The sequence below is a fragment of the Temnothorax longispinosus genome, chromosome 7 (genome assembly GCF_030848805.1).
Source record: "Temnothorax longispinosus isolate EJ_2023e chromosome 7, Tlon_JGU_v1, whole genome shotgun sequence".
NCBI classification, from domain to species: domain Eukaryota; kingdom Metazoa; phylum Arthropoda; class Insecta; order Hymenoptera; family Formicidae; genus Temnothorax; species Temnothorax longispinosus.
This window is the reverse complement of record NC_092364.1, coordinates 8256066-8282247: the sequence shown is the minus strand read 5'-3', so window position 1 is coordinate 8282247 and position 26182 is coordinate 8256066. Positions and strand designations below refer to the sequence as shown.

The following is a 26182-nucleotide window of genomic DNA, read 5'->3' as shown; positions in this document are numbered from 1 at the left end:
GTTATTTAGCATTTTTTAATTTATGTTAAGTTATTGAAATCCGTTAAATATTTTCTCAAAGGCAAATCTGTTTGAAATTTAAGAATAAATATTTTGTCTTATTTCGCTTTCGGAAGCTTAATTCGTTAGAAGCCTTTTATCTTATAAATCAGACACTATAATGTGTCTCGACATCTTGTCGTTAGGGTCTTCGTTTTCAATTTACTTAATTAAGGAATCTCAAATCTTAACGACAGTTTACTATAGAAATGAGAAGCTTGTATTCAGCACGAAGACAATTTTCCACAAAACATACCGACTTCAAAATACCAAACTCGTCACGAAGAGATTTCCAGAGTAACATTCTTATGTTCATCGAAGCAAACACCTAGACTTGCGAGGCCAAAGGAAAAGGAAGTTTTCTAACCCGCGACACAAATTTGTAACCATAAAAGCGTTCGCAACATGCGAATACGCGCGGAGAGCGGTATTCAAGTGCCAATCATCTCCAAACTTTCGCGCAAGAAGTATGCCCGGTGAACGCAACAATGCCGGCCAATCTTTCCGAGGCAGAAGCGAGGTAGAACGGTGTAGGATATAGCTTGTGTTCACGCTCTCGCGCGAGATCCGGGTTTCAACAGGCGCCTTTTCTAAATACGGAATCGAAAAGTATTCGGTGACCGTGTGGGATCGTGATACCTGTTTCAATTTTCGCAGGGCAAAAATTCGATTGGTCGCCGGTCAGTCCAACGATGTAAACGTTTTGCCGAAACTTGCCGCTACGCGCGGATTTAAATCACGATATGTGCGCAATTTCTCGCGATATGTTATTCCATGGGAAAGTTGAGCCATGCCGTCGAATAAAGCATGGCCGTCGCGTATGTGCATATATATCTAGATATGTATAATGTATGTATGTGTGTTTATGTGTGTGCGTGTGTACACATATATGTGTGTACATTTATATATAAAGGGGGGAAGGCGACTAAACCGCAATATTTCCCGGTGCGCCGATCGCTTGCTCGTGCGGAGCGTCATGCCGCGAGGAAATACAAAAACGACCGTCCGACTTGATTTTTCTATCATCGTAAATCACACTGAGGACGGCTGGCACGTGTTATAATTTATCGTACCGATCGGAAAAAATACCGCTACATCGACTGCCGAGTTTAAGTGACAATCAAAATATCGAATGCGTTATTTAGAGGAACAACGTGCACGAGAATTACATATCTGATGAGAAGACATAAAAATACATTTGTTAAAAAACAATATAGATATTTTACAGGCCATTTCTTTTTAATACGCAAGACTATGTGCAGTCTTGATACATATTAAAAATAATTTTAAAATATTCTGTATTGTTCTATTCACACAGAATATTTTTATTTAATAAAAAGCGTTTATGTCTTCTCTTAATAACGGATTCATCAATATCGTGATTCTTTGTCGTTTTAGGAGTTATTTTTACCCAAGAAAGTATCGCGCTGTCTTTCAATTAGAAAACTGAAATATTTCTTGAGTTTTGCTCTAATAAAGGGATAAAAAAAACTTAAAAGAGAACAATGACAAATATTTCAGTTGTACAGTATCATTATGAATAATATTCAACTTTAATTTATGGAGTCGTTGTCCTTGCTAATAAATCAGAATCTCAGATAGCTATAATGTAAATTTATAATAACGTCGATTCAATCTGATGTATATAGATTAGATTTATGTGCATTTTCAACGAGGAAAAGAAAGGACGATGTCAGGCCATCTTGTACAGAGGCCTGAAGATTCTTTGAAACTGATGCTATTCTATAAACATGCCTCATTAAAAATAACGAGGCATGGTAGGCATGTCAAAGCAAACGCGCTGAATGAAGGGTGGAAATCATTCGACGACATTCCCGTGTCGCTTATTTGAGATATGACCGTCAGTGTCTATCACGCCACGAAGTTGGATAACTTAATTGGAAGCCGTTAAGAAAAAGAGAAGGTATAATAAATTTATACCGACTGAGAGATTGTTTTGGAGAGTTGAGGCCATTTCACTAATGATCAATCGATCCGTCCGGAAAATGTTTTCTATAATACTACGAATTAGAGTAAGGTCATATGATGCAGGTGTAACTTGATTTTAATCGGTTTTAAAGATATATATTAATAGAAAATATGGAAATGTATAATATATGAATTTTGGAAACATATGAAATTGGAACGTTAATTTCATTCCTGTTTTTCTGGCAGTTTTAAATATATCTATAATTAATTTAATAAAATGGATTATATAAAAATTCAATTGGTCGAAAACATAAAAAAGATTGCATTTTGCTCAAGAAAGCAATATATTATTCATATATTATTGTTAATGTTGATAATGTAGGATGTAGAATACTCTTAGGAGTGATGTATTATACTAATCGTTTGATATTATTACTTTGTTTTACGTAAACGCACGCACACGTCGCACACGCATATATATTCATGCAAATATTAAATTCATAATTTATAAAAATTGTTATAACGGAATATTAATCGGAGTTACATTAATTTCGTTTCTTAAGCAAGTGTTTTTCATATCAATTTATTTATGATTAAACAACATTGCTATTTAATATACAAACTTTATGATAAAATGTTTGTGACGCAAAAATTCGCACAATTGCAAATTAAAATGATATAAGAAAAACTTGATTTTGAATAAATTAAAAGAAAACATTGAAAGAATACAGATGTAAAAAAATTAATATAGGTGTGAATTGGGGTGTGAATTATTGTTCCAATTAAATAAAATAACATTTACACGCATATTACAAAAAATCTCTTCACTTTGCTATTTACAGACAAGTTTTAAATAAACATGATTCATTTATGCAGAAGGAATTATTTCAATTACCGGCAAAGGAAAATTGTAAAAAGTATTAAATTTCATACAAGAAATTTTAGTTAAATTTTTCTCAAACAGACGCGTTTCTAATACTTCTAACGGAATCCTATCAACATCGGATAGATAAAATATCCCACAGCTGCATCACATTGTAATCCGTATGTCACGAAGAATGGCCGCAGTGAAGGGCCTTAAGGGAGCCATCCCTAAGGGATTCATTGTCCGCCAAGTCACCGAGGACGGCGATGAATTTATATTCCGGCTGTGCTACCCTCAGTCTCTCTTTTTTTAATTTGATTCACGCGAATTCCGATCGGGTACCTTTCCTCTCGACTGAGAATGATTTCTGTTGACATTACCAATGAATCTGTCAAGATAACGCGCAGCTTTACGGTCGAATAAATGCTGCGGTTTAATTTAGCAAAATTCGATAAGCAGATAATTTTTATCTGACTCTTTGCTTTTAATAGTTATTTGTGTAACAAGTGTGGAAAGTTGAGAATTGGACACGGGTGCGGAGTGGATGCACGAGCCGAAGGCGAATGCGATCACCCACACGCGTGTCTAATTCTCAACCCGCACGTGTTACACACCCTATTTTATATTACAAAGTGCGTGGAAAGTGGCCCATTGCGCGCGCGTCCTTTGTGCGACGGATGGTCGATTCCACACACGACACACGAGTCGAAACAGTGCGGTAATGTTTACATTACCGCACTGTTTCAACTCGTGTATGGAATTGGCTTGTCGCACAAATGGCGCGCGCGTAATGGGCCACTTTCCACGCACGTGTGATATAAAAAAAATTGATACGTATAACAGGCAGTTAGATAATTAGTATTCGATCAAAAAAATTCTCTTTAGATAAAATTAATAATTTTTCATCTATATAATATGACGAAATTAAAATGAATATCAATGTTATGTAATCAAATTAATTTCAAGAATCGATTGTTTTGTATACATCTTTCTCTGCAAATAAGAATAGTTATTTGTGTAACAAGTGCGGGAAGCGGCTCGTGCGTCCACTCCGCACTTGTGTCCAATTCTCAACCCGCATGTGTTACACACCTTATTTTATCTCATATGTATTTGTCAAATTTTATAATAAGTTAGAGTCGCGGAAGTATAGTCGATCCTTCAATGTAAAGCTAGAATAAGTACGACTGATGACTACTTCCTTTTCCTGACGGAGTGCGCTCGGAAAGCAAAATCATGTATCAAAGGTAGTTTATTGCATTTTTATTCGCTTTGCTTCCGGAGAACAATATTTTCGAGATCTGTTACCTGTTGCACTTATGAGTTTTGCAATCAACTGTCCTCCACGTCACGTCATATATCTATCATAGTTCGACTATACTTTCAATCTATTCAATTCATATATTATTTGTTGAGAATTAAAATTATTATTGGTAATTAAATAATTTAAATAGAGTATTTCCTATGCTTTGTAAATAATTTATTAACAAGCAGTAAAAACGTGATAATTAAAAATCACAAATAGAGAATGAAAAAATATGTAACAGATCTTTAAAAACGAAGACAATACTTTTACTGTTATACCACATATAAGATCCAGGATTTTCTATTTATTCATAAATTTAGAATATATAATTCCAATATGTTCAATTATTAATATTATGCATTTCATATGTATTTTTTAAATTAGCGAAAGCAAAAAAAGTAACTTGATGCAAACTAAAAGCGCGATGAGGTAGAAGATGATTAATTTGAGGTCAGCCCGTCACAAAGTTGCAACACAATTCCGTCGAGGTGGAGGATTACTCAATCGAGTTTAAATCATCTCGCGTTAAAATCGCGGCATAAAAGCGATGTACGCGTCTGCGGCTGGAAGAATTCCAAAGGTCCTAGGCCAGGTATAGGTACACCGCCGACGACACGGCGACCTCGGCTGACATTGGCTTCGCCATTGCCATGGACACTGAACTCTCGGAGTCTGCGAATAATTTATGCTTAGAATTATAGGACATAGGAGAGAGAGCACGAGCAACAATAGCGGATATCCGACCGTGTATGCACACAGTGGGAATTGGCGAGGTGTCAAGTGTAAAAGAAACGGACTGGTTAATCGATAATTCTCGTTGTCGTACCTATATGCATGTGTTATGAGTACGCATCATTGATTCGCTGAGGTGACGCCAAAGTAACGGTGAGAAATGCGGCGGCATAAACGCGAAAGTAGGAAGAAGCAAAAAAAGAAGGTATCGAAAGAGATATCTCACTTTAGTGCGTTCCTCATATTTTTCATCGAAACGGATATATTTATTGTCAGAATAACGGCAAGGGGAAAAAGAGATTTGCAAATAAATACAAATATATAAATGCGCGCGAACAGATATAAATGCTGAAGAATCACGGATGATCATGGACGCAACTAAATATAACAGAAAATGGAGCGACAGAGGATATTTCGTTTAATCACTCACCAGTCAGTCGGCAGGAATGTCTGAAAGTACAGCCCGCGGTCTTTCATTTATTTTCGAAACAAGAATTTTTGCTACGGGCGATTTCATATTAAATGGAGTGTCTTTTGAAGTCTTGCTTCCGAACATTTTATGACGTGTCGGCAGCGAGCATAAAAATTACATCGCGCTTTCTGCTTTCTATTTTTTCGTATTTTAAATCTATACATTCATCTTTGATATGTTCATAAAAAAAAAACTCTAAAAGTGTAGCAAACTGAGGAATTGAGGAATAGAAAATATCTCAATTATTATAAGATAAAGGTCACTATTTATCACTATTTATAAAATCCATAAATTGCTTAAGCGTGAAAAATAGGCAATTGTAGCAAAATAAACTAATTGAAGGGGCCTTCTTTTATTAATAAGTATGCAGGACATAACATTAGCTGAACATAACGTTAAATCGATGATTCCATGGTTACTAAAGTAACAACAAACGTAGTAACAAACAAATAATGATCATGTTCAGCTATGTCTTATATGGCAACTATAATATAACTATACTAGCCCTATTCACTCCAACGTTTTTTTCACCCCAATAATCCTCCAACAATGCACTTTCGAGTCCCACGTGTTTTTTATAATGTTAATAGCTTTGAAAAATTCCCCAAAAATTATTATAATATCTTTGTACCTTCGACTAAAAATCAATGTAAAGAACATTTGAAAATCATTTATTTAAATATTTTTTTATAACAATTATATGTTGACAAACACACGTTACGACTCGTTTTACTTAAAAAATCATAACTCACGAACAAATTGACGAAGCGTAATGAACCAAAACGCAAATTAAAGCTAAAAGTAGTGCAAATGAGAAAAAAAATATGAGATAATTATTAATTAAATAGGAATACTTAATTTCGTCGCCGCAAATTTGGTAATTTTTAAATGGTACAGAAGGACTTTAAGGAAAAAAATGCTCATTTACCTTTCACACAACACTGACGTAATCCTCCAACCATGCACTTTCGTGTCCCACCGAGATTTTGATTGTTTCCCGTTTCGAGAGTAAATGAGCTAGGACTTTGAAATTTTTACCTGAGGTTCCCTGCCACAATAACTTTTTTCCGGCGTGGAGGGGATTCTCCCACGATCATTTGTTTTCCGGAACAAACGACTGTTAGAAATTCGTGGGACACAAAAGGCATGGTTGGAGCGAATAGGGCTAGTAATAATCATAACCATAAAAATATTTGTTTTAATTTAAAAATCTAACACATAATATTTGCTAATAATCTTGTACGAATATATTAAAATAAAGTTTACTATAAAATAAAGGTTTAATATTTAATTATTTGCATTGCTGAAATTCAAAATCTCTTTCATTTTCAATCATTTATAAATCTAAAAAATATGACTTTTTCGATATTTTTGTCATGAAAAAATTCCAGATTGGTTAAAAAACCCTTACGTCTCTATAATTAAAGTCTGGGGACGCTCATGCAGTGTATAATGTTACTTCATATAATTTTTACAAACCGGAGTTAAGTTTAACTAATTTATCTAACCGCAAAACTACAGTGCGCATCCAGAGAGAAATTTATCGTACGTACGCGTATGTACGGTTATTTACGGAAACCGTCTTATCGGATGTAATTCTACGTTATTCTTATTTTCGATTTCCGTTTTTTTTCCGCGTGTATCGCGAGATTATATCGGATGCACGTAAACTGTTTATTTCCGTTTCGCAACCATGAGCAATTGCAAACTGAAATAGTCCATCGACTTGCTCGAAGTCATTTTCATGAAACGTGAGAGCCGAAAAGATTATGTATATTTTTATATACGATTATATAACTATAGTCTTATTTCATAACTATACTTTCACCTAACTTTATAACTATAGTATCATTCCAGAGTCGTTACAGCACGAGATTGCGAAAGGTATATAGAAATCGCAAAAAATATCGACTAAAAAAATACTGACAAAATAACCGCGTTTTATTTAAAATTTAAAATCTTTTACAATTCTTTGAATATCGTTATTTTTGTGAAATTTTCTATAGCGCAAAATTGACTTCTTTTTCAATGTTTATCCGACATCACCATTGTATTCTGTTCAAATTGTGTAGTGTATAAACTTTGCACGAGAAGAACATTTTTATTTTGATATGATAAAATTATATCCAAATATATGTACTTATATATGTCAATATAATTTTTTGCAAAATGTAGAGTTATTCATGCTTCAGTATGAAGCAATTTATTTAAAAATTACTTCTTAACTTTGTATAATCAATTAATTTTTAATATATCAAATAATATTATTTTTTATTTTAATTAGTCATAAGTCAATTTTTCAGCGTGCTTTGTTTTCGCTTATTTTGCAAATTGTATTAACACATGATATTAATTATTTTACTTGAATTATGTGTAATAGAAACATTTAATTTTAGTAAATTTAATTATTTTGTACGTCAAATTTTACGATTATTTGAAAATTTACTTTAACTTTTGTTTATGTGTAAAATAACTTTAAGACGGATTGATTTTTTAAAATAATTGTGTTAAAAGAACTTAAAATAATATTTAATTTCTAAATAACATACGTTAAGTTATCACGTTGATATAAATATAATGCATGAAAATGTTAAGAAAATAATAAATAATAACATAGCTGTTATGTGTTAATTTTACATTGAAATAATAATAAAATCTTGGTAACACAAGAAAATTTTAACATATGGACGCACGATTTTTTACTGTGTAAATGTTAGGTTCTAAACTGCTATTTTACTATATTAAATAAAATTAGATAGACGTAATATATACTGCCGTCAGAAAGTTCCCGGACATCCATCAGAAGTACAGTAAACAAAAAGTTTCAATAACATAAATACTTGTTATTAGTAGTAAAAACAGAAATAAAACAATATTTTATTATATAACTAAACTAAATAGATAAAAAATATATTAATAAGGATTTTCACTCTTTTATATTATAGGTTTTCTTTTCGTCAAAAAATTCCACCTTTGATTTTAATAACATTCTTTACTATTCTTGGCACCCTATTGACTAGTTTCTGTAATGTTTCAGATATAAGTTGCTTCTAGGTAACTTTGTAAGATATTCCAAAAATTTTATTCAGAGGTCAGAGAGTTTTCGTACTCTCTGTTACTTCTCGGTCCAATTCTTCTCATAGCAACTCAATGGGGTTTGGATCTGGTAATTGTGGAGGCCCAGTCCATGATTTTTAGTTCTCCCTTGTGTCGGTTTTTTTCTTTAGATAGGTTTTACAAAGTTTGGAGGTATGTTTACGTTATCCCTAAACATACACAAACCCTCGGCCTATTAAACGCTTTCTTGCGGGGATTTCTTGTTTGACAAGAATATTATGATAACCTTTTTTATCCAGTATACCACGAAATCTGTAAATTGGACCAACGCCATTGAATGAAAAACCTCCCCATACCGTCACTGAACCACTACCATGTTTAATTTACAATTGTTTATAGCAAATGTGTCTCAAAGACCGTATATAATTCAAAATGAAATATAAATAGGAAAATCGCTGGTTTTACCATCGCATGATTCAAATTATTGGTTAAATATGCAGACGGTCGAGTGAGATAATGAGTGTATTTAGTTGTGCAAATCACTATTTAACAATGCTGGCTTTTATAAAATTAATGTTCGTCGCCGTTATTGCTGCTGATGTCGCTCGCGCCCTCGGAAAGCCAACGTAGCCAGCGTAATTTTGAAAATTTTAGCAAAAGTACCAGAAGGACCGACCCATCGTCCTTACTTTGCACTTCCGCCAATCTTACCGTATAATTTTACCGCCGTTTCGACTCCGCGAGACGAGAGGACGCGGTAATTTTCTCGTCGAGCACTAGACGTTCAAAATTCCAAATATGCAAGATAATGAGAATTCTGAATCTCGGAAACAAATTTTTATCTCTTATTATGTGGAATTTATTTACATTTAATAACAAAAAGTTTATCTTTTTTTTTGTTTCTGGTCATTAATACAATAAATGATCCTTTTTCTAAAAAAAAGAAAAGATCTAGGATAGAGATCCTAAATGTTACAGAAAAGAATCGAGCCCTCTTAAAAATAAGAAAGCAAAGAGATTGTTTTTTAGCTTCAGAGATTCCTTCTAATTAGAGTTAATTAATGTATCGTAAAAATAATAATAAAATTACACTATATTTGTCGTCTTTTTTTAACGAGGGAAATATTACTTTTTAAAAAAAAGTAAAATAGATCTAATTAATGTATAATAGCTTTATGTCTATATAATCCGTAGAATGCGCTTAAAATATCTTTGGAACTTATACAAAGGTATTGTTAGTAATTGTATAGCCTCGGTATATTCTTACCCCTTTTATCTCCTGTGACTTCTCCATTCTCCGAGTGCTAACACGAGTATTAATGTTAGTAAAGGAAACAGTTTGATACGTTAGCGCAACAAGGACCCTTTCGAGGCCGGGGCAAAGCTGTAGCCGCAGGAAGGATTCAATGTGTCGAGTACGAGTATCGACCTCTTCCTCTTGCCGAACCCGTATCTCGTACACGAGGTATGTGATACCGAAATGCGGTCACCTAACTCGCTGCCGGAATCGCGCGTTCTCGTGTAACAAGCGCGTGATAAAGTTACATTGAAATTACGTTGTTAGATACGAGTCAGCAATCCGGATTCCTAACACCGGTCGAGCGGATTCCCGGGACGGCGCGGCGGTGTCCGTCACCTTTGATTACTTACGGATGGAAAACTTCCCACCCCTGTTGAATCGCGTTGCAATTTGATTTCTTCTCGCCATCAAGCGCAAGAACGAATTCACAAATCCAAATCCTTGACCCGAATCTCCTCGCGTCTCTAGCAACGTTATAACTCTCTTTTTCCAGCTCGTCATGTCTCGCGGGACATGACGGTCTTAATTACGAGTCTCAATTCGGCGCGTAATTTCCCATTCCTGACGAATGTAATTTCGAGGCTTTTAACCGTTTCCCCCAGGATTGTCTCTTCTTGAACGTCGAGTACGCGAGAGTGACGTTCTATCGAAGTGATTTTGAATCGTGTCGTTGACAGCTGCGACAGTTTCTCATTAATTTCCCAGACTCTGAGGGTGACCCATGAAAATTCTTTCGATTTATATCAAATTTCTTACAGCGAGTGGATAGAATCGCAACACGGAATTGACAGGCAACTTTCGCACCTGCCGCAATTTGATGATTGAATTAACTATATATTGAGAGAGAGGTTCCTTTATTTCATTTTTAAGAATTTTCTAGGAAAAAATATTTTATAGCTAAGATATATATGAATTATATAGATATATTATATATATATATATATATATATATATATATATATATATATATTATATATATATTATATATTATTTGTAGATTTTTAATTGCCCGATTAAAATAACAATTTTCATAATAGAAATAAAAATTTTAGATTTTTGACATTTTGGATACTTTCGTATTGTGTGTGTATATGCTAAAAGCATACATTTAAGACTGAATTATTAAGGAAATATAGCAATAAATAAAAATATGTAAAAGCTCTTTTGAATAAAATCAAATAACATTAAACATAAACATTAATTCGACCCTTTCTTTGGATTATCCTGGAATTATACCATTAGTAAATTATAACTCAGTTTACATTGGTCAGAGTTTAACGCAGTCAATCAGCTAAAATAGTTTGTAGATAATTACTAACTTATATCATCGTCTCTCACAAATAGAAGTAAAACCGAATGTAAGCTCCGAAACATATCTAAGTAGCTTTGAGATGTTTTACTCCCTAGTTGGAAAGTCAAAGAAAGGAAGAAAAGAAGATGATGAATAATTGTGTCGTATCTCATTTATCCTTACGGGAACGTTAAATTTTAAAAGACTTATACAGGAACAATCGGAGCAACATACGCTATAAGCTAACAAGAATAACGCAAATGTCATACTGTAGAACTAACAATAAGAAAAAGCAACTTGCAAATATAGTAACCACTCAATGTAAAGGATATCGCACAGCTTGTTAGATTTTATTATAATGAGCTATAGTTAAGAAACCTGTCTCGATGACGTCTACTATAATGTCGTAAGGTTAAACGTCAATAATATCTTATTTAATTGGCCTCTAGATTATAATAAATTATATAGCGCACTAATTAACGCTTCTGGCTCTTATTGCCAAATTTGTTAACGTTATTATAAGGGAATGTTGTAGCGAATTTTAAAACTAATATTCGAAATAATTTCTGTTTTCTTGCATTCTTCTGTCAACTTGAATAACGTAAACGCACAACGCGACCAAGCGACAATCCTACACCCACTATAAACACGAACCAGCTCAATTTTTTTCGATTTGCTAGCTTTATATGAATCGAGTGGAAGGATATTTCCGCAATCAGCCACGGAGTTTCCTGTTCGCCCTGTCATTTACCACGTTTCGCCTGGACGGAGTTACAGGCCACGAACAAAACTAGAACTCCGCAGGCAAATCCAACAGCCGAGCCGAGAGGCAGCGCGAAATGCCGAGTGCAGAATGGGGTTTTCGAATCTCCGATCGACCGTGACCGTTTGTTTCGAGGATCCTTTCGCCGGTTCGATGCAGCCATCGGTGGCGGCGACGCCGTGCCGCCGGTGCGTTTCTCTGACCCGTCGCGGCAGCAGCACTTCCTCCCACCCTGGGCAAGTGCATTCAACAGGTATCTACACAACCGATGAGTTTGTGCTATGCCGCCCTGTCTTCTCTCTCTTTCTCTCTCCCTCTCTTCCCCCTCTCTCTTTCTCTTCTTGCTCCTCTTCGGGGGTTTCGTGTTCCGTGCTATCTGGCAGGCACACTGATCCGCATCCGCCTGATCCCCCCAGCTCGTTGCATCAAGGACGCCTGCGTCGGTAAGGTAGACGAGCTCCCAACCTGAAGCGGCTGGCTGCTCCTCGCCAGTACGCCGTCGACCGTCGAAGGTTGTTGGTCTCTGCTCCGGTGTTTCTGCTCGTCGGGTTCGCTCGCGGAAATCCGCCCGACTTGGACCGGTGTGACACGGAGGAGTGCGAAGTGACCGCGAGGATCGTCGCCGCCAAGATCCTTGCTCGAGATCGGTGAGGTGTTCTCATGTGCAGGCAGAGGCTGCTGCTTCTTCTCGTCTAAGAAGACACCAGTATCCGGCTTCGTCGCTGGTAGGAACTCCTTTCCTGGGTGTTCTTTTCTATTTTTCCCAACGGCGAGAAAATCTGTGTGTCGGCCGACGAAAAACGATCCGCCGCCTTTATCGATGCCTTTAAAATGCCATTAATCGATGATTTGCCCGGTTCGCCGGGTTCTAGCCGGTTCTCTCACTTCTCTCTGCTCCGTGAAAGTCGCGACGAGAACGGAATGGGCGGGGAATCCCGGACCGGCGTCAGGATCGAGGATTCTGTCGGCCGTCCGCGTATATTCAGATGTAGCCGAAAGGTCGAGGTGTTCCTCTCGAGATCGTCTTAGAGATTGGATGGGAAGTGCGTTTTCGGAATTTGGAATCAGAATGGGCAGCAAGGCCGTTTTCAACGTGGCATCTGGCGACGTTCCGGTAATGTTTTCTCGTTGAAGAAAAACTTCCTCATCTGTCACCTACTTTCTAGTGGGAGGATGACAGATGCGACTGCCGATTAATCTGCTGAGCAGTATTTTTATTATTGTACAGTACATCCGAGAGAAATGATTTGTTACTACATTTTTGTAACATTTAATTGGTATCATGTTACCTTTGGAATCTATAATTTACAATCGTTTACATACTTTTACATACTAGCGATAGTTCTACTTTAAACGATATTTCAGGTACAAATAAGCGCATTAAGATTTCAATAAGATTCTACTTATTTTCCGTAATATTGCATAATGCGAATAATTCAACGTGATTACACACACATATGTGACAATTAATTATATTGTTTATAACTCAATACAAACATTTCTCATTATTTCGATCAGTCTTCTATGAAATTAAATGAAACATTAATTAAACATTTGATAATTTAATTGATTTAGCTATGTTTGACCGAATAGTTTAAGAACTTTTGAGATCTTTTATCAAGGTTCTTTTTTGAAAAATTTACTAACTCCGATTAAATATTTTTTGATAAAATCGCGAATCTTGTTAAAGATCTGCGAAAACGCGAGAGAGCACTAGTGTTTTATTGTATCCAAAATTTATGTTACGTTTAGCAGAATTTAATATGCTAATTACGTGGCAAAGGGTGAAATGCAAGACTACAGTTTACATTACGCGACAGGGCGTTCATCATTCAACGCTGCGGTTTTGATTTAAAGGTAACCACCCCTGTAACGCGATTACAAGCTATAATAGGACAAGCACAAGTATAAAATATGCCTCCCGTGTAAAACATGTAAGTTATCTCTGAATGAGAAACTCCTCTTTTATACGCGACACTTTTAATTATCTTAAACTCCATTACTGTTTTTTTTTTTAGAAACTTGACTGATATGAAGCTCAACTGGAATTCCATTAAAGCGATTTTATCACACGACTTTCGGTCTGTTTTTGGAGCGCATTCGCGTCGTTTTTCCAGCAAAATTCGCATTTGTTTCTTAAATAGGATAATTTTCTTCTCTCACGTGAACACATGTTTCGAATTATCTTAAGCTTCATTACCGAGTTATGTAAGTTGCATGCGCAGTTCTCGAATTAAATGTTCATTAGATTAAGCAATCTCCTTCTAAAAATTTCTTCCCGGAACATTTTTGCAGCGCATTTCCTCTTTACATGCAAAGTCCACGCTTGTGTGCTGTGTGCTGAATAGAAACTTCCTTCTCACACCATTCTCGAGCTTCATTACCGAGTTATTTAACAATAGAAATTTAAGTGCAGATGTAATGCGGAATAATGTAGTGCAGAGGTAATTTTAGTTAAAGCAATTTACCTAAAATCGCTTCCTAAAACGGAGGCACGTTTGTGTCGTATATTACAGAAATATACATTTATTTGCATTAACTGGAGATTTATTTTCTTCCGTGTAAATACGTGTTTTATCATCTCGAGCTTCATTAATGAGTTATTTAACGAGATAAATTTCAGAACGGAGATAAGGCACTCAAATTAAACTTTTGTCAAAGCAACTTGAACAACATTTTTTCTTTCCTTTTTTTTCGATGCACTTCTCTGCGTCTTTTCAATGTGAGCGAATGCGTTGGTGAGTGCGCACGGATGCCACACTATTGAAATCAGTGGTATTAGCATAACTGCTCTCCATCATATTCGCTACGAGTAAATTTAACTTCGTAACGGGTGAATTACGAGATAGGTATAGCACGCGCACGCTCGCCCGCCGATAAACGGGTTAAGCAAAAGGGAGTGGCAACATAAAATTTTGCGCAAACTCGCGCGCGTCTCGCGAAATGTTTGCGCGAACTCATCATTGTCGTCGTCGTCGCATTTGTAAAATCGTCGAGACATAAATAAATATAAAGAGCCCTATCGCTGAACGGCGGGCGACGCAAATCCACGCCGATGAATTCACTTTGATTCGCGTTCAAGCGCACGAGGGGATATGTTATTTCGATTGAAGTACGAAACGCTATTGCTACTACAATCGCCACGGGAATTCTAGTGGACCGTACCAATTTACAAAATTTCGCCGAGCTTTGTCGAGTCAGTTTCAATCTATGTATCAAATTACGAGTGTAATAGAAAAGCGGGAGACTGCAAAAGTGCATTAAATATGCAAGCTGAATATCAGATTAAAATGGTTTCGAGACGAATATCGAGAAATAATCGCGAGATGAAGTTAAGCTCATTGGACCGATGTTAAATATTGAGTTAAAGGAAGCGTTAGCAGCGTTAGCTCTTCGCGAGTAAGCGTCATAATTTGCATCGTAATTCTTTCCAAGCCGACTAGTTATAAATCGGCATTCAGCCTTACACGCAGATAATAAAAATGGAAAATGTTGTAAATGATAAATTTAAAATACTCCTTTTTCTCCCTCTGACATTAAACAAGTTTGCTTTTCTGCATTGATTGGTTTAAAAACATGAATTTTACGCGAATATATATAAAATGTTTTTGAAAGGATACTGCAAACATGGCAGCAATTTTTGCAATATGCAATCACGGTCAGTACATAAAGTTATAATAGTATAAGGTGTGTTTAACAAAGTAAATGTCTCCGTCCGTAGTATAGTCATAACAAAAAAAATTACTAAATATACGCGTAGCGATATTTTAAGTAATCAGAATAAATAATTAGACTCACTATTATATGTCTCCGATGATAATTTCTTTAAAAATTCTAAAAATTCATTATTGAATTATTTTTATAAGTTCATATAGTGAAATTTATTAAAAGATTGATGTAAATGCAACTTATGTAATTCCAATTCTACCGAATTGTAATTTTGTCTATCTCTACTTTTTAAAATATAAAGTCTGGACAAATCCATATATTTGGTGCGATGCACTCGATGCATAATGATTCTTAGCGAGACTGCGACATTCTTAAAACGGCGCCTGACGGCGATGCGAAAACGAGTCACGTACGCGAATACACGTGGCTCCGAATAATTAGATGCGGTGAAATCGATTACCGTTTCCGTTGTTGTCCTTTCTCTTTTCGAAGTGCTTCGAGCGTCACTGGATTTCGAATTAATTTGTTATCTAAATTAGTCGCGGAAAAAGTGTAGTGCATTATGATCGAATCAGTAAATTAGATCTAAATTAAATTTATAACTATACAAGTTATAAATAATGATTTGCACTTATATAAGTCATGATTTATTGCTATTTGGCAATTTGATATTTTTATTAAAGTATATCAGGTTAAAATATTCCATTTAATAATACTCCCATTTAATATTTATATTCTATAACAGAATATTAGATATTATGAATAATTGCATATTTTTATCGCATTTATTCCGAGTAATACATCTGAAGAGAAGAGTAATAATTTTTTTTATTGCAAATTGGATATCTAATTTCGTAATTAACCCATTGGCTGTGTAAGAGAATTTTACTATTTGGGCCAAAAGTGTGTTGAAAAAAAAGTTTATCGGATTATTATGAAACTTGATACCCTTATGTTTTTTGGGTCTCTGAATCCGAATATGATGTCAGATTTACAAAATTCAAAATGGCGGGTCCAATATGGCGGATCAAAATTACAAAAAATAGACGGAATTTTATTATTATTATTTTGAATTTTGAAAATCTGACTTCATATTCGGATTCAGAGACCCAAAAGACATAAGGGTACCAAATTTTATGAAAATCAGACCTTTTTTTGTAATTTTGATCCGCCATATTGAATCCGCCATTTTGAATTTTGTACATCTGACTTCGGATTCGTAATCAGCGACCCCAGAAACCCCCGAGTAACAAGTTTCAAGCAAATTCAGAAAGTTTTACTTTGTTTTTTCTATGTTGCGGCTATAGCCGTCATACACACTCTTGGCCACTTTTGTTTTTGCGGCTATAGCCGTCATACACAGTCAACGGGTTAAGAAGACTAAATTTCGAAAGATAATTGAAATGTGAGAGTTTTGCTAAAAGTCTGATACTATTCGAAAGCATTAATTAACTAACATGATGGTTATTAATTAATCGTTATTAATAGCGAGCAAGAAGAGAGAAAGGATAAAATGGAAATTTCTCCCAAAATTTTCAGTTTTTAAAAGGTGGCATTTATTTTGTTATATTCTCGATCAAGCATTAATTACTGGCTCTCGTTGCGTTTTTTCGTTTACAAGAGGAAAAAACCTCTCTTTACCATGGTGGAATATTTCATTTATAAATGTACATTTACACGAGAAGGCCAACCGGTTCCGACTGTAGGATCGCTGTGAAAGGATTTTTATACAGGCCGATACGATAAACGAAGGTGCACGAAGGTGGGAGTACTATAGGAAACTCGAGAAAAGGTCAAACTTTCGATACATCCGCGCGTGTATATTATATCTCCTTTGCACGTCTACGCGCGGATATATCGTTTCTCTTTTTCACGGCCAATGTGCATTAATGCCACGGAATTATATGTTCTTGAAAATTTGGGACGTACCAAGATACGAGTAAGTCAAGGCAACACCATGAAAACTGAACGTCATTGAAGAATTAGTGAAAAACGGTTGCTCCATTTTAATGGCGCGTATGCCAATTCCGCGTATGCTTGTCGCACTTGCCAATTCCGATTGTGAAAGCACGATTGGAACTGTGCCATGTTAAAACGCACCCGAGATGAGATAGCTGAATTCAAATATCAGGAGAGATATCGCAACAATTAAATCTTAATCGGCAAAGTAGTTACTAAGTAAATTAGATTATTGCACAAACTTCTATATTTTTTAAATTTTATTTTGTATATTGGATATGATATTAACTATATAATAGTTTAATGTAAAATATTTAATAATTATTACAAATGAGCAATCGTGATGTTATAATTTATTATATTACAATTTTTATTGCAATTAAAGGTTGCTCGTTAAACATGGTCTATACTCTACTAATTGAATAGACCACCGTTCGTAAATATTACATGTTTCTTGGCACATTTCAGTGAGAGTTATATTTTATCACAAACTCATCTCGGTTGTTATCATATTGCCTGGATTCGCATTTGTGGATAATATAAAGAAACAACTAAGCTAACAAGATAAACATGACAATATATCATGATTAATACGTATATATAGACACAAAGTAGAGATATAATTTGTAAATTGAAAAGAAAGAGTAACGAGACGCAGACATAAGGCATATAAAATTATTTTAATTATATCGCGTTAAGAATCTTGGGAACAATAAGAGCAATCTTAAGATAAAAATTGAACTAAAATTAGATGACTATTTTACTTTTTTCAATATCTTTATCCACACTTTATTTCGCATATTATTTAGCAAATAAAGCAATTTTTATTATAAATAATTTTAGAAACTGATTGCGCTTTATTTTAAAAGTTTATCTCAGAGATTATAATTACATTTATCATTTATCATTTAAACATATTTATTAAAGGTATGCTCATTTATAATTAGTATATTTTATTTATAAACGATTTAGTAATTGTAAACAATTTAGTAATAAAGTGTTAATCATTAAAAGCGGCAACAATGGCTTGTTATACGATGAGAGCTAAACAATCGCAACAGATTATGTTATATATACACGAATTTATCTGTTAAATAGTTGTTTTCAGTTAGACTAAATTACATTATTTTATTAATAGACGATAGTAATAGACGATATCTTTACAACTTGATCTAATAGCGTTATTTGTCAGCAAATTATGTGGTTATTCCATGCCATGCCATCAAAATGGCAAATGATATTTGATTCCTATTATTGTTTCCAATAATTGATTCTACTTCCGACATCTGCATACATATGATGTGTAATTAAAATAAATTCATAATTTGTACATATGTGATGTTAATATAATATAAATATAGCATAAATTAATAATGTGACAATATTGCTTTCAAAAGAGCTGGACAAAAGCTGGCAGGTTCAACTTTGTATTGCAATGGTTAAACTAGATCACGTTCGCTTATTAATAATAATCATGTCATATATCTCTTAATCCGTTGTATATTTCATTAAAATACTTTGCGTCTATCTATTTCTTTATTTATCTATCTATTTGCTATAATCATGTTAATATCTGATGACACTTAAATTTGCACGCTCAGAATTGTTTACTTTTTGCAATTGGTATTTATAATAGTTACTCCTATAAATAAAATAATGTAATTTAAAATGATCTAATTAAATAACAAAAAATAGTTATTTGCTTATTTTAATGCCGACTCTACTTTGATAATATTATCACATAAAAAATTATAACTATCAAAAATTAATTGTCAAAAATTGAGAAAATTTGCGATATGATCTAAATAAAATAAATTTTTACTGAACTCCAAAGTTTAGCACACTTGTTATTAAATATTTAATAGATATATAGTAATATATTAAATAAATATCCGGCCGAGCCAATCGGAATATTTGTTCGAGTTTTATCCGAAACCGATCGAAATATTCCCCCATTCTTCTTCCTTGATTGCAATGCAAATCGCCAATTTTCCGGTCAATATTTATTTATTTTAATCGGTCCAACGTTTACTTTTATCGTGTATTCTTAATGAATTGTATGGAAATGCACGGAGATATTGTATATTTCAAGCGCATCAATTGGCATAAAAATTCAGTGTTCAAAAGCAGATTATGTAATGCATTTTTACGGGCATGTTTTAATCGTGTTGAGAACACGTTATTGAGGAATCATTTATGATACAAAAAGGGTGTTTGGCCAACGTAACTTTCACTCGCAGCGAAACGTACGTCCGCGGTCGATTTAGTGTTAAACGCCGCTACCTAATCTAAAATGTGTTTGCGCGTGTAACATCACAACGGCGGTGTTCACGACGTGTATGCGCGCACGTTACGTGAGCGAAGGCTCGTACACGGAACCGGACGGACACATCTCGGCCGCGTATGTGCTATGCGCACCGCACGGGCGGGAGCACGGGGACTTTGTATATTTGTCATTCGGCCGTATAATGGACGGCGAAGCGCGTACGTCGACGGCGATTTACTTCCACGCGAACAATGCGCGGGTTAACCGCCGAGGACTCGGGCGAGAATACGCGCACTCTCGACCCTACCTTTGGAAGCAACACCTCCACTCTCGAGCGGACCGGAGTGGACAACGAGGGGCAGCGACGCGACGTCGTGGCAGACCGCGAATGAAATATCGCGGGATCGTCGAAGAGAAACGAGTCGTGAAGAGAACACCCAAGAGGTCCGAAAGGGTAAAAGAGCGAAAAAGGGCCGGCAGAGAAAAGATTCCTTCTTCAAATGTGATTTACGTTCTCTCGTGTTATCGGTCGCGTATTGTAGTCACGAAGATTAAGACGCACAATCACACAGATAACGCTGCATCGTTTATCCGCAAAAGTACCGATTTGATAGGTAAAACGCGTGTGATTAGGGCTAACTGATGAAAAACTGCTAGGAGAATATTTTACGGAAATTTGCAATTATTTATGATTTTGTAATCATTATTATTAAACTAATTACTGTTCTATTATAGCTCTTGATATAATATAGTTATTAATTTGGAAAAAGTATATGGCAGTATTAATATTTTGGCAATTCGAAGCTTAGAGTTATCAAAGCGCATAATTCAAAATTTCTGCTAAAAATTCATCTTCTAGACTCAAAAAGTTCAAATCTTAAATCAAAGACTGGCATGGTGTTTAGCCGTTTTCGTACTAGATTCCTTTGTACTATTAACTATCAGACATTCCACTGGGAAAAATTAATTTCAGAAAAAATACTATCTATCTTATTTCTTGATTGATAGAAATTTCGCGATTGGACAATGATAAAATGTCGCACGGCTAACGAGCATCGAGCCCGCGAATTGATCTGAAGGTGGGAATTAATCACTGTACTGTCACGCTTATATCCGCGAAAACGCGGAAGGTTGGACACAATATAGATGAAACTGCAGGAGTAGGATTTCAATTTGAATAGTTCGAGCCGCTTTCTGTTCGTCTTTTTTGTCGCGCATGCTGCAGGTGCAATGAATATATGTCACACGACTGATCATCAGTGATTGAAATACGTCTTCATTCGCACGCTCGGCTCGGCGGGAAATTACATCGCAATCTCTATCGGAGGACTTTTCATCAAATTACGAGTGACGATAATTTTTTGCGAAGCAAGATCTTTTTTTGCGCTAAAATCGAAAAAGAGCTGTGCAACAAAGTTCTTTTACTAAAATTCTGCATGTAACAACATCTGTAGAAATCTGTATTTTATGTTAGAAACTGTTGGTTTTAATAATTATCGATAACCCATGATGGTTATGCTATTCGAATTTAAAGCCCAAACTAAAAATGACGGAGCTAAAATTGAAAAAACGATGCAATTTGCATAAAACTCAATTTATATGGGTTTTCCAAGTCGCAAAGTTTGATTTTAACCTCAAAAATTACAAAATTAAAAAATGGAAATGTCAATATGGCAGACAAAAATTTTAAATGTTATGACTTAATTGATAACTCCAAACTTCCGGTTTCACTTGTTTTGAAGCTCATCAGTACTACGTAAACTTATGCTATATAGTAGCATAACAGAACGAGACATCCATACAAAGTATTTCTCATCTTTAAAGCAATATTCAGAAAAGTCAGATTCTGATTCCTCATTTGAATCTAAATACGATTCAGAATCTCCGTAAATTTTGTCTACTATATTACTGACAAGCTTGAGTATAGTATAATACGAAATAAGCTAAACGTATTCCGTTCTGAACAGATCTGCCATTTTGAATTTTGCAACTTTAAGATTATATTCAAATTTAGCAACCTCAAAAACTGATATGAAGTGAATTTCATATTCAGTACAAATTACATCACTATTTGAACATTAGGTCCGCCATATTAGATCCACCATGTTAGATGTTAAAATTTTGGAATTGTGCCAGAATCGTAAAGAGCGACTCATAAACTTTAAGAAGACTATATGATTTTGATATTTTATTCCCGTTAGAGAACTCCATTCCTGAAAGGGGGGTTAATACAAATTTTATTAGTTTTATAATTTTGAGACATTGTTATTGTTATTTTACATATTTTATACCGTTTATATGACACAGGAATATATATAAGCCTTTAAATATATTAACAGTGATCTCCGTATTATTTGGTCTAATCAGCTTATGATAATTAATAAATGTGGCTTATTGTTAATTATTTACTGGGCAAAAAGCGCAAAGTTTTTGATCCAATCTAATTTTATCGTATGTTCACTCACAACTTTGAAAATTTGAATTAATGATGAAGTTCTATCTTTATCGTGCGAGATATTCAACGTTTGAATGGTCAGATCGCTTCTCATGTAAGTCATTACGTAAGAAAAAGTTACCATAGTTACCCATCTCGCCTTCACCTTTCTCATGCTGCATATCAAAGTCTAATACACTTTAATCTATAATAATAAAGAAACTTTCAATAAAGAATCGCTTCTTTTACTGAAATTTTGCGAAGCTTGAGGCTATACGTATACATATACTATATCTATTATATATACGTACATATGTATATATTACATAGGTATACCATGTACGTATAATATATATAGAATGGTTTATTCAATTCTACTGTCGTGCAGATAAAAAGTCTGCGTGTTGCACGTATGCGAAATACAATTTCAGAACGTGGAAAGGCGCTCGTCGAAACGCCGCGTTGCGCCGTGTCGCGGTGATTTGAATAGCGCGGTTGTGTAGGATGTTTTTCATCTTTCTTCGCTTCTTTTTTAGTTTCAAAACAGTTCGTCACGTCAATATCGAACGCACAAGCGCGGGCGCGTTCGTAAGCGGAATATATCTTCGTCAAAGTCGCGCCGTCAGAAAAAAAAAACGAGTTCAAAAAGCAACACAGTGTCGAGACTTTCGTACCACCTCCCACTAGCTTTCATCACCGGCAATAGCGCGGATATCGAATTAATTCATTATCTATAGATTGAATTATGATGCCCCCAGTAATGATGCGTACGCGAAAATGCAGGTTTTAAATGCGATACGAAAATGTAACGAAGCATTTATTATGGAAAATGATTCTCGATTCTTGAACGCGGTCCACGGTTCGTTTGATGGACTCATATATTATGCGAAGTTATTATTGGCGCCTGCGTAGAATATAATTTTCGCTTTTACTAATAATTAAGTAATTCTATCATTATTATCCTACTATTTTTAATGGAGCTAATATCATTGTAATAATGATCATTTAGTAAATGCAGCTTTCGTTCAATATTACGCTTCAATAAAAAATATTTAATTAAGGATAAAATTATTAATTTATTAGACGCGAATATACGCAAAGTTTCGATGGAAGATGGAATAAAATATCGTGTGTCATATATGTCATGCATATTTATCAGACTTTTAGTATACAAGTCTCCGATGTCTACATCACAAATTAGATGTGTTTGTAAAATTTTCAATATGTAACCGATAAATTACTCATCAGATCTGACGGTATCTGAGCAGACTGCATTTTTTATATCATATAATGTAACAATTTGATATGGACTCCACTGTGGTTATCTCTTTTTGATTCAATTCTGTATCACATGTACATATAAAGCACAATTTTCACTCGTTAACACTTAATTTTACTCGCGTTTAAGCATTTGATACTGCAGATAATGGGGATATTTCACGAAAACTTAGAAGCATGATGATCGTGCAAGCTGAGAAATTTTAAGTTAGTTGTCAAATTTTAAAATAGTTGTTATTATTAACTCATTAGCGAGCGGATGATGCTGTGCCAGGAAGGTATTTTATAAATTCTTTGTATGCCTTTGCAGTCGGTACTAATAATTAATTTTTAAGCAATTGAAGAAAATTAGAAAGCTTTTTCTATGGAGAAGACGTTTATTCAAAACTAAATAATTGTTACAGCTAGGATAAAAAATCAATTTACGAACTAAAAACATTTAATATAAAAAATTGATAAATTATTTTTTTATTAAAAAGTACTCATTGGTTAATGGGTAATGCTGTTGGCGTTAATTCATCAAATTATATTTGTTAAAAAGGAAGCACACAGATTTTCTCGCAGTTGATACATCCAGTGTATCCTAAACCTTTCAATATTTAATGAATCGCGAGTAATGAAGAAGGAAACAGTGAGAATATCGTTCTTATTACATAAGCGGATAGATTTTATTCTTTCCAATTATATATATATATATATATATATATAGTTCTGTCCTTAATATTGCTTTCGTGCTAGGTACGTGAAATAATGCTCTGACCCGGGTCCAGGTCGCTGATCACCTTCGCGCTCTGTCCTATCTCCCTTTATTCTCCTATATTCTCGCGCCCCCTTCTCACCCCGGGTCCAACTTCGTATCCGGTTCCATTTGAATACAAAGCGACATTGCGTGAAAAATTAAATACAGGTTTTGCTCCGTGCTAGCCGCTAAGCAGTGATTAATGGACTGGAGCCATTGAATTCGGGTCGACTGACGGAAAATTGGCCGGTAGTGAAAATTGGGACTGTGAGAGAAAGAGAGAGAAAGAGAGAAGAAAAAGAGAAAGAGAGAGCGAGAAAGGGAAGAAAAAGTGGTACAGGTGAAGAGAGAGAAAAGTGATTTTATTCCTGTGAGTGCAGACGCCCGTTCGTGACGGAAGCTCGAGGACCATGACGGAGGGCGAGCCCAATGTGAGTGTAAGTCACAAACCTTTTTCCTACCTTATTCCCTCTTCGCATTACTTTTTGGCCGGAGGGTTCGATTGGTATCGTAAAATAACGTTTAGGAAATTGATATTATGTGGCGGTAGAAGATAGGATATACTTTTCAATATATGCAATAACTATTGTGCCTTTGGGATAATACTTTTAAGAAGTTCTTTAGAGGCTAAAATATGTTTGAGCCTTCCGTAACATCAGTAAATTTAATTTTCAATGCTTTAAACGCGGCAAAAAAATATTGAGAAATGTTTTTACTTTTATATATATAAATGGAAATAGAGATTATTTTATACATTTATGCCAGCGAATGGATCAAAAGCTATTGGGGGATCTTTTTACGAAAAATCAGTTCTAAATTGCTAGAAATATTTGTATATATATATATAAAAACGAATATATATGATAAAACAATGGATCATTTGCATTTTGATGTGTACTTTGGTATAGTATTTTACAATTGAATTTTATACCGATAAAACACGCTGTATATTTTAATTGCAGCGAAAGCACGTTTATTGTTTATTGTAAATAAAATTTCTTTAATAAAAATAGAAATCGGCAACGTATATCAAGAAGTATTAAATTCAAGGCAATTAATATTTGAAATATTTTCGACGGAATGCATTTTTCATTCTACTGTAAAATGGTAGAAATATCACTATGTGTTACAGAGACATTATAAAGTTTTAGTGTTTTCGAAGCAATTTCTTTTATGATATCGATTGTATACAGCATGAAGCTCACAAAGAACCATATGTATTAAAACGCAATTACAAACAAACAGTAAAATGAGATTCGTTTTTCTGGTAGCGATGCAAATGTATGCCCGTGTCATTTCCGCGAGATTTTAATTAAAGTGCGATTTTCGCGGCGTGACACACGGCACGGTGAAAATTTTGCAAAACCTTGTCTTATAAGAGTAGACACGTTGCCAGGTGCAACGTCGATCTTGCGTCGGTCGAGTTTTAACTGCTTCGCAGTTTTAATATTCATCAAACACGCGCAAAACACCTTCACGTCGCCTTTGAGTTAATACGTCGCGTTGATATGTTGCATTTCAACTTCGTTCTGGGACTACGGGGTTGAGAAACGTGACGTAGAATCGCAATTTTCGACGAAGGCAATATTGCGAGGACGACGCGATGGCGCGTAGACCGTCGCTACATTCCGAAACGCATGCAGTTTCCTGAAACGACGGTGAATGATATTTCGCGAGCTCGACGGCGCGCAAAATTAACGCGATCGATGAACCCGCTCGCGTATCGCGAATCTATCAGGTGCGATCGATTGAATCACAATTGAGCCCCAATTCTCAATCCCAGGAACAAATATATCTGTTGAATGGAAGAAGAAGATAACCACATCGCGCGAGTAGCAGGTGGCTCCTCAATTTTTATTCATTGGCATAACAAGATTCTCTAGGAACATTTTTATTCATTATTCGTGCGATCGACGCGTACCAGTTGTATCGATTTGCAGGAAATCTCAAGCCTCGCTATCTCTTATTATCATAGAATAATCAATCCTATTTAATTATAACACGATATGTAATAAAATAATCAATTCCACCTTCAATAATTATCAATCAATATTTATTAACCATGCCAAGAAGTGGACTTGAT

At 34.9% G+C, this 26182-nt stretch overlaps 1 protein-coding gene across 6 annotated transcripts in view; it reads left to right on the top strand.

Annotated features, from left to right (window-relative positions):
• LOC139816883 (venom dipeptidyl peptidase 4) overlaps positions 1 to 26182 on the top strand; it is a 509974-nt gene that overhangs the window by 9675 nt on the left and 474117 nt on the right. For 2 of the 6 annotated variants that reach the window (XM_071784698.1, XM_071784693.1), the window contains exons 1-2: positions 12251 to 12479; positions 24268 to 24530. The exons of 1 other annotated variant lie outside the window; for it this stretch is intronic. In XM_071784698.1, coding sequence (XP_071640799.1) covers positions 24510 to 24530 — 21 coding nt within the window. In that variant the 5' untranslated portion in view covers positions 12251 to 12479; positions 24268 to 24509. Of the gene's footprint in view, positions 1 to 12250; positions 12480 to 24267; positions 24537 to 26182 lie in introns of those variants that run through there. 3 more of the 6 variants (XM_071784696.1, XM_071784691.1, XM_071784692.1) reach the window with 2 other exon arrangements.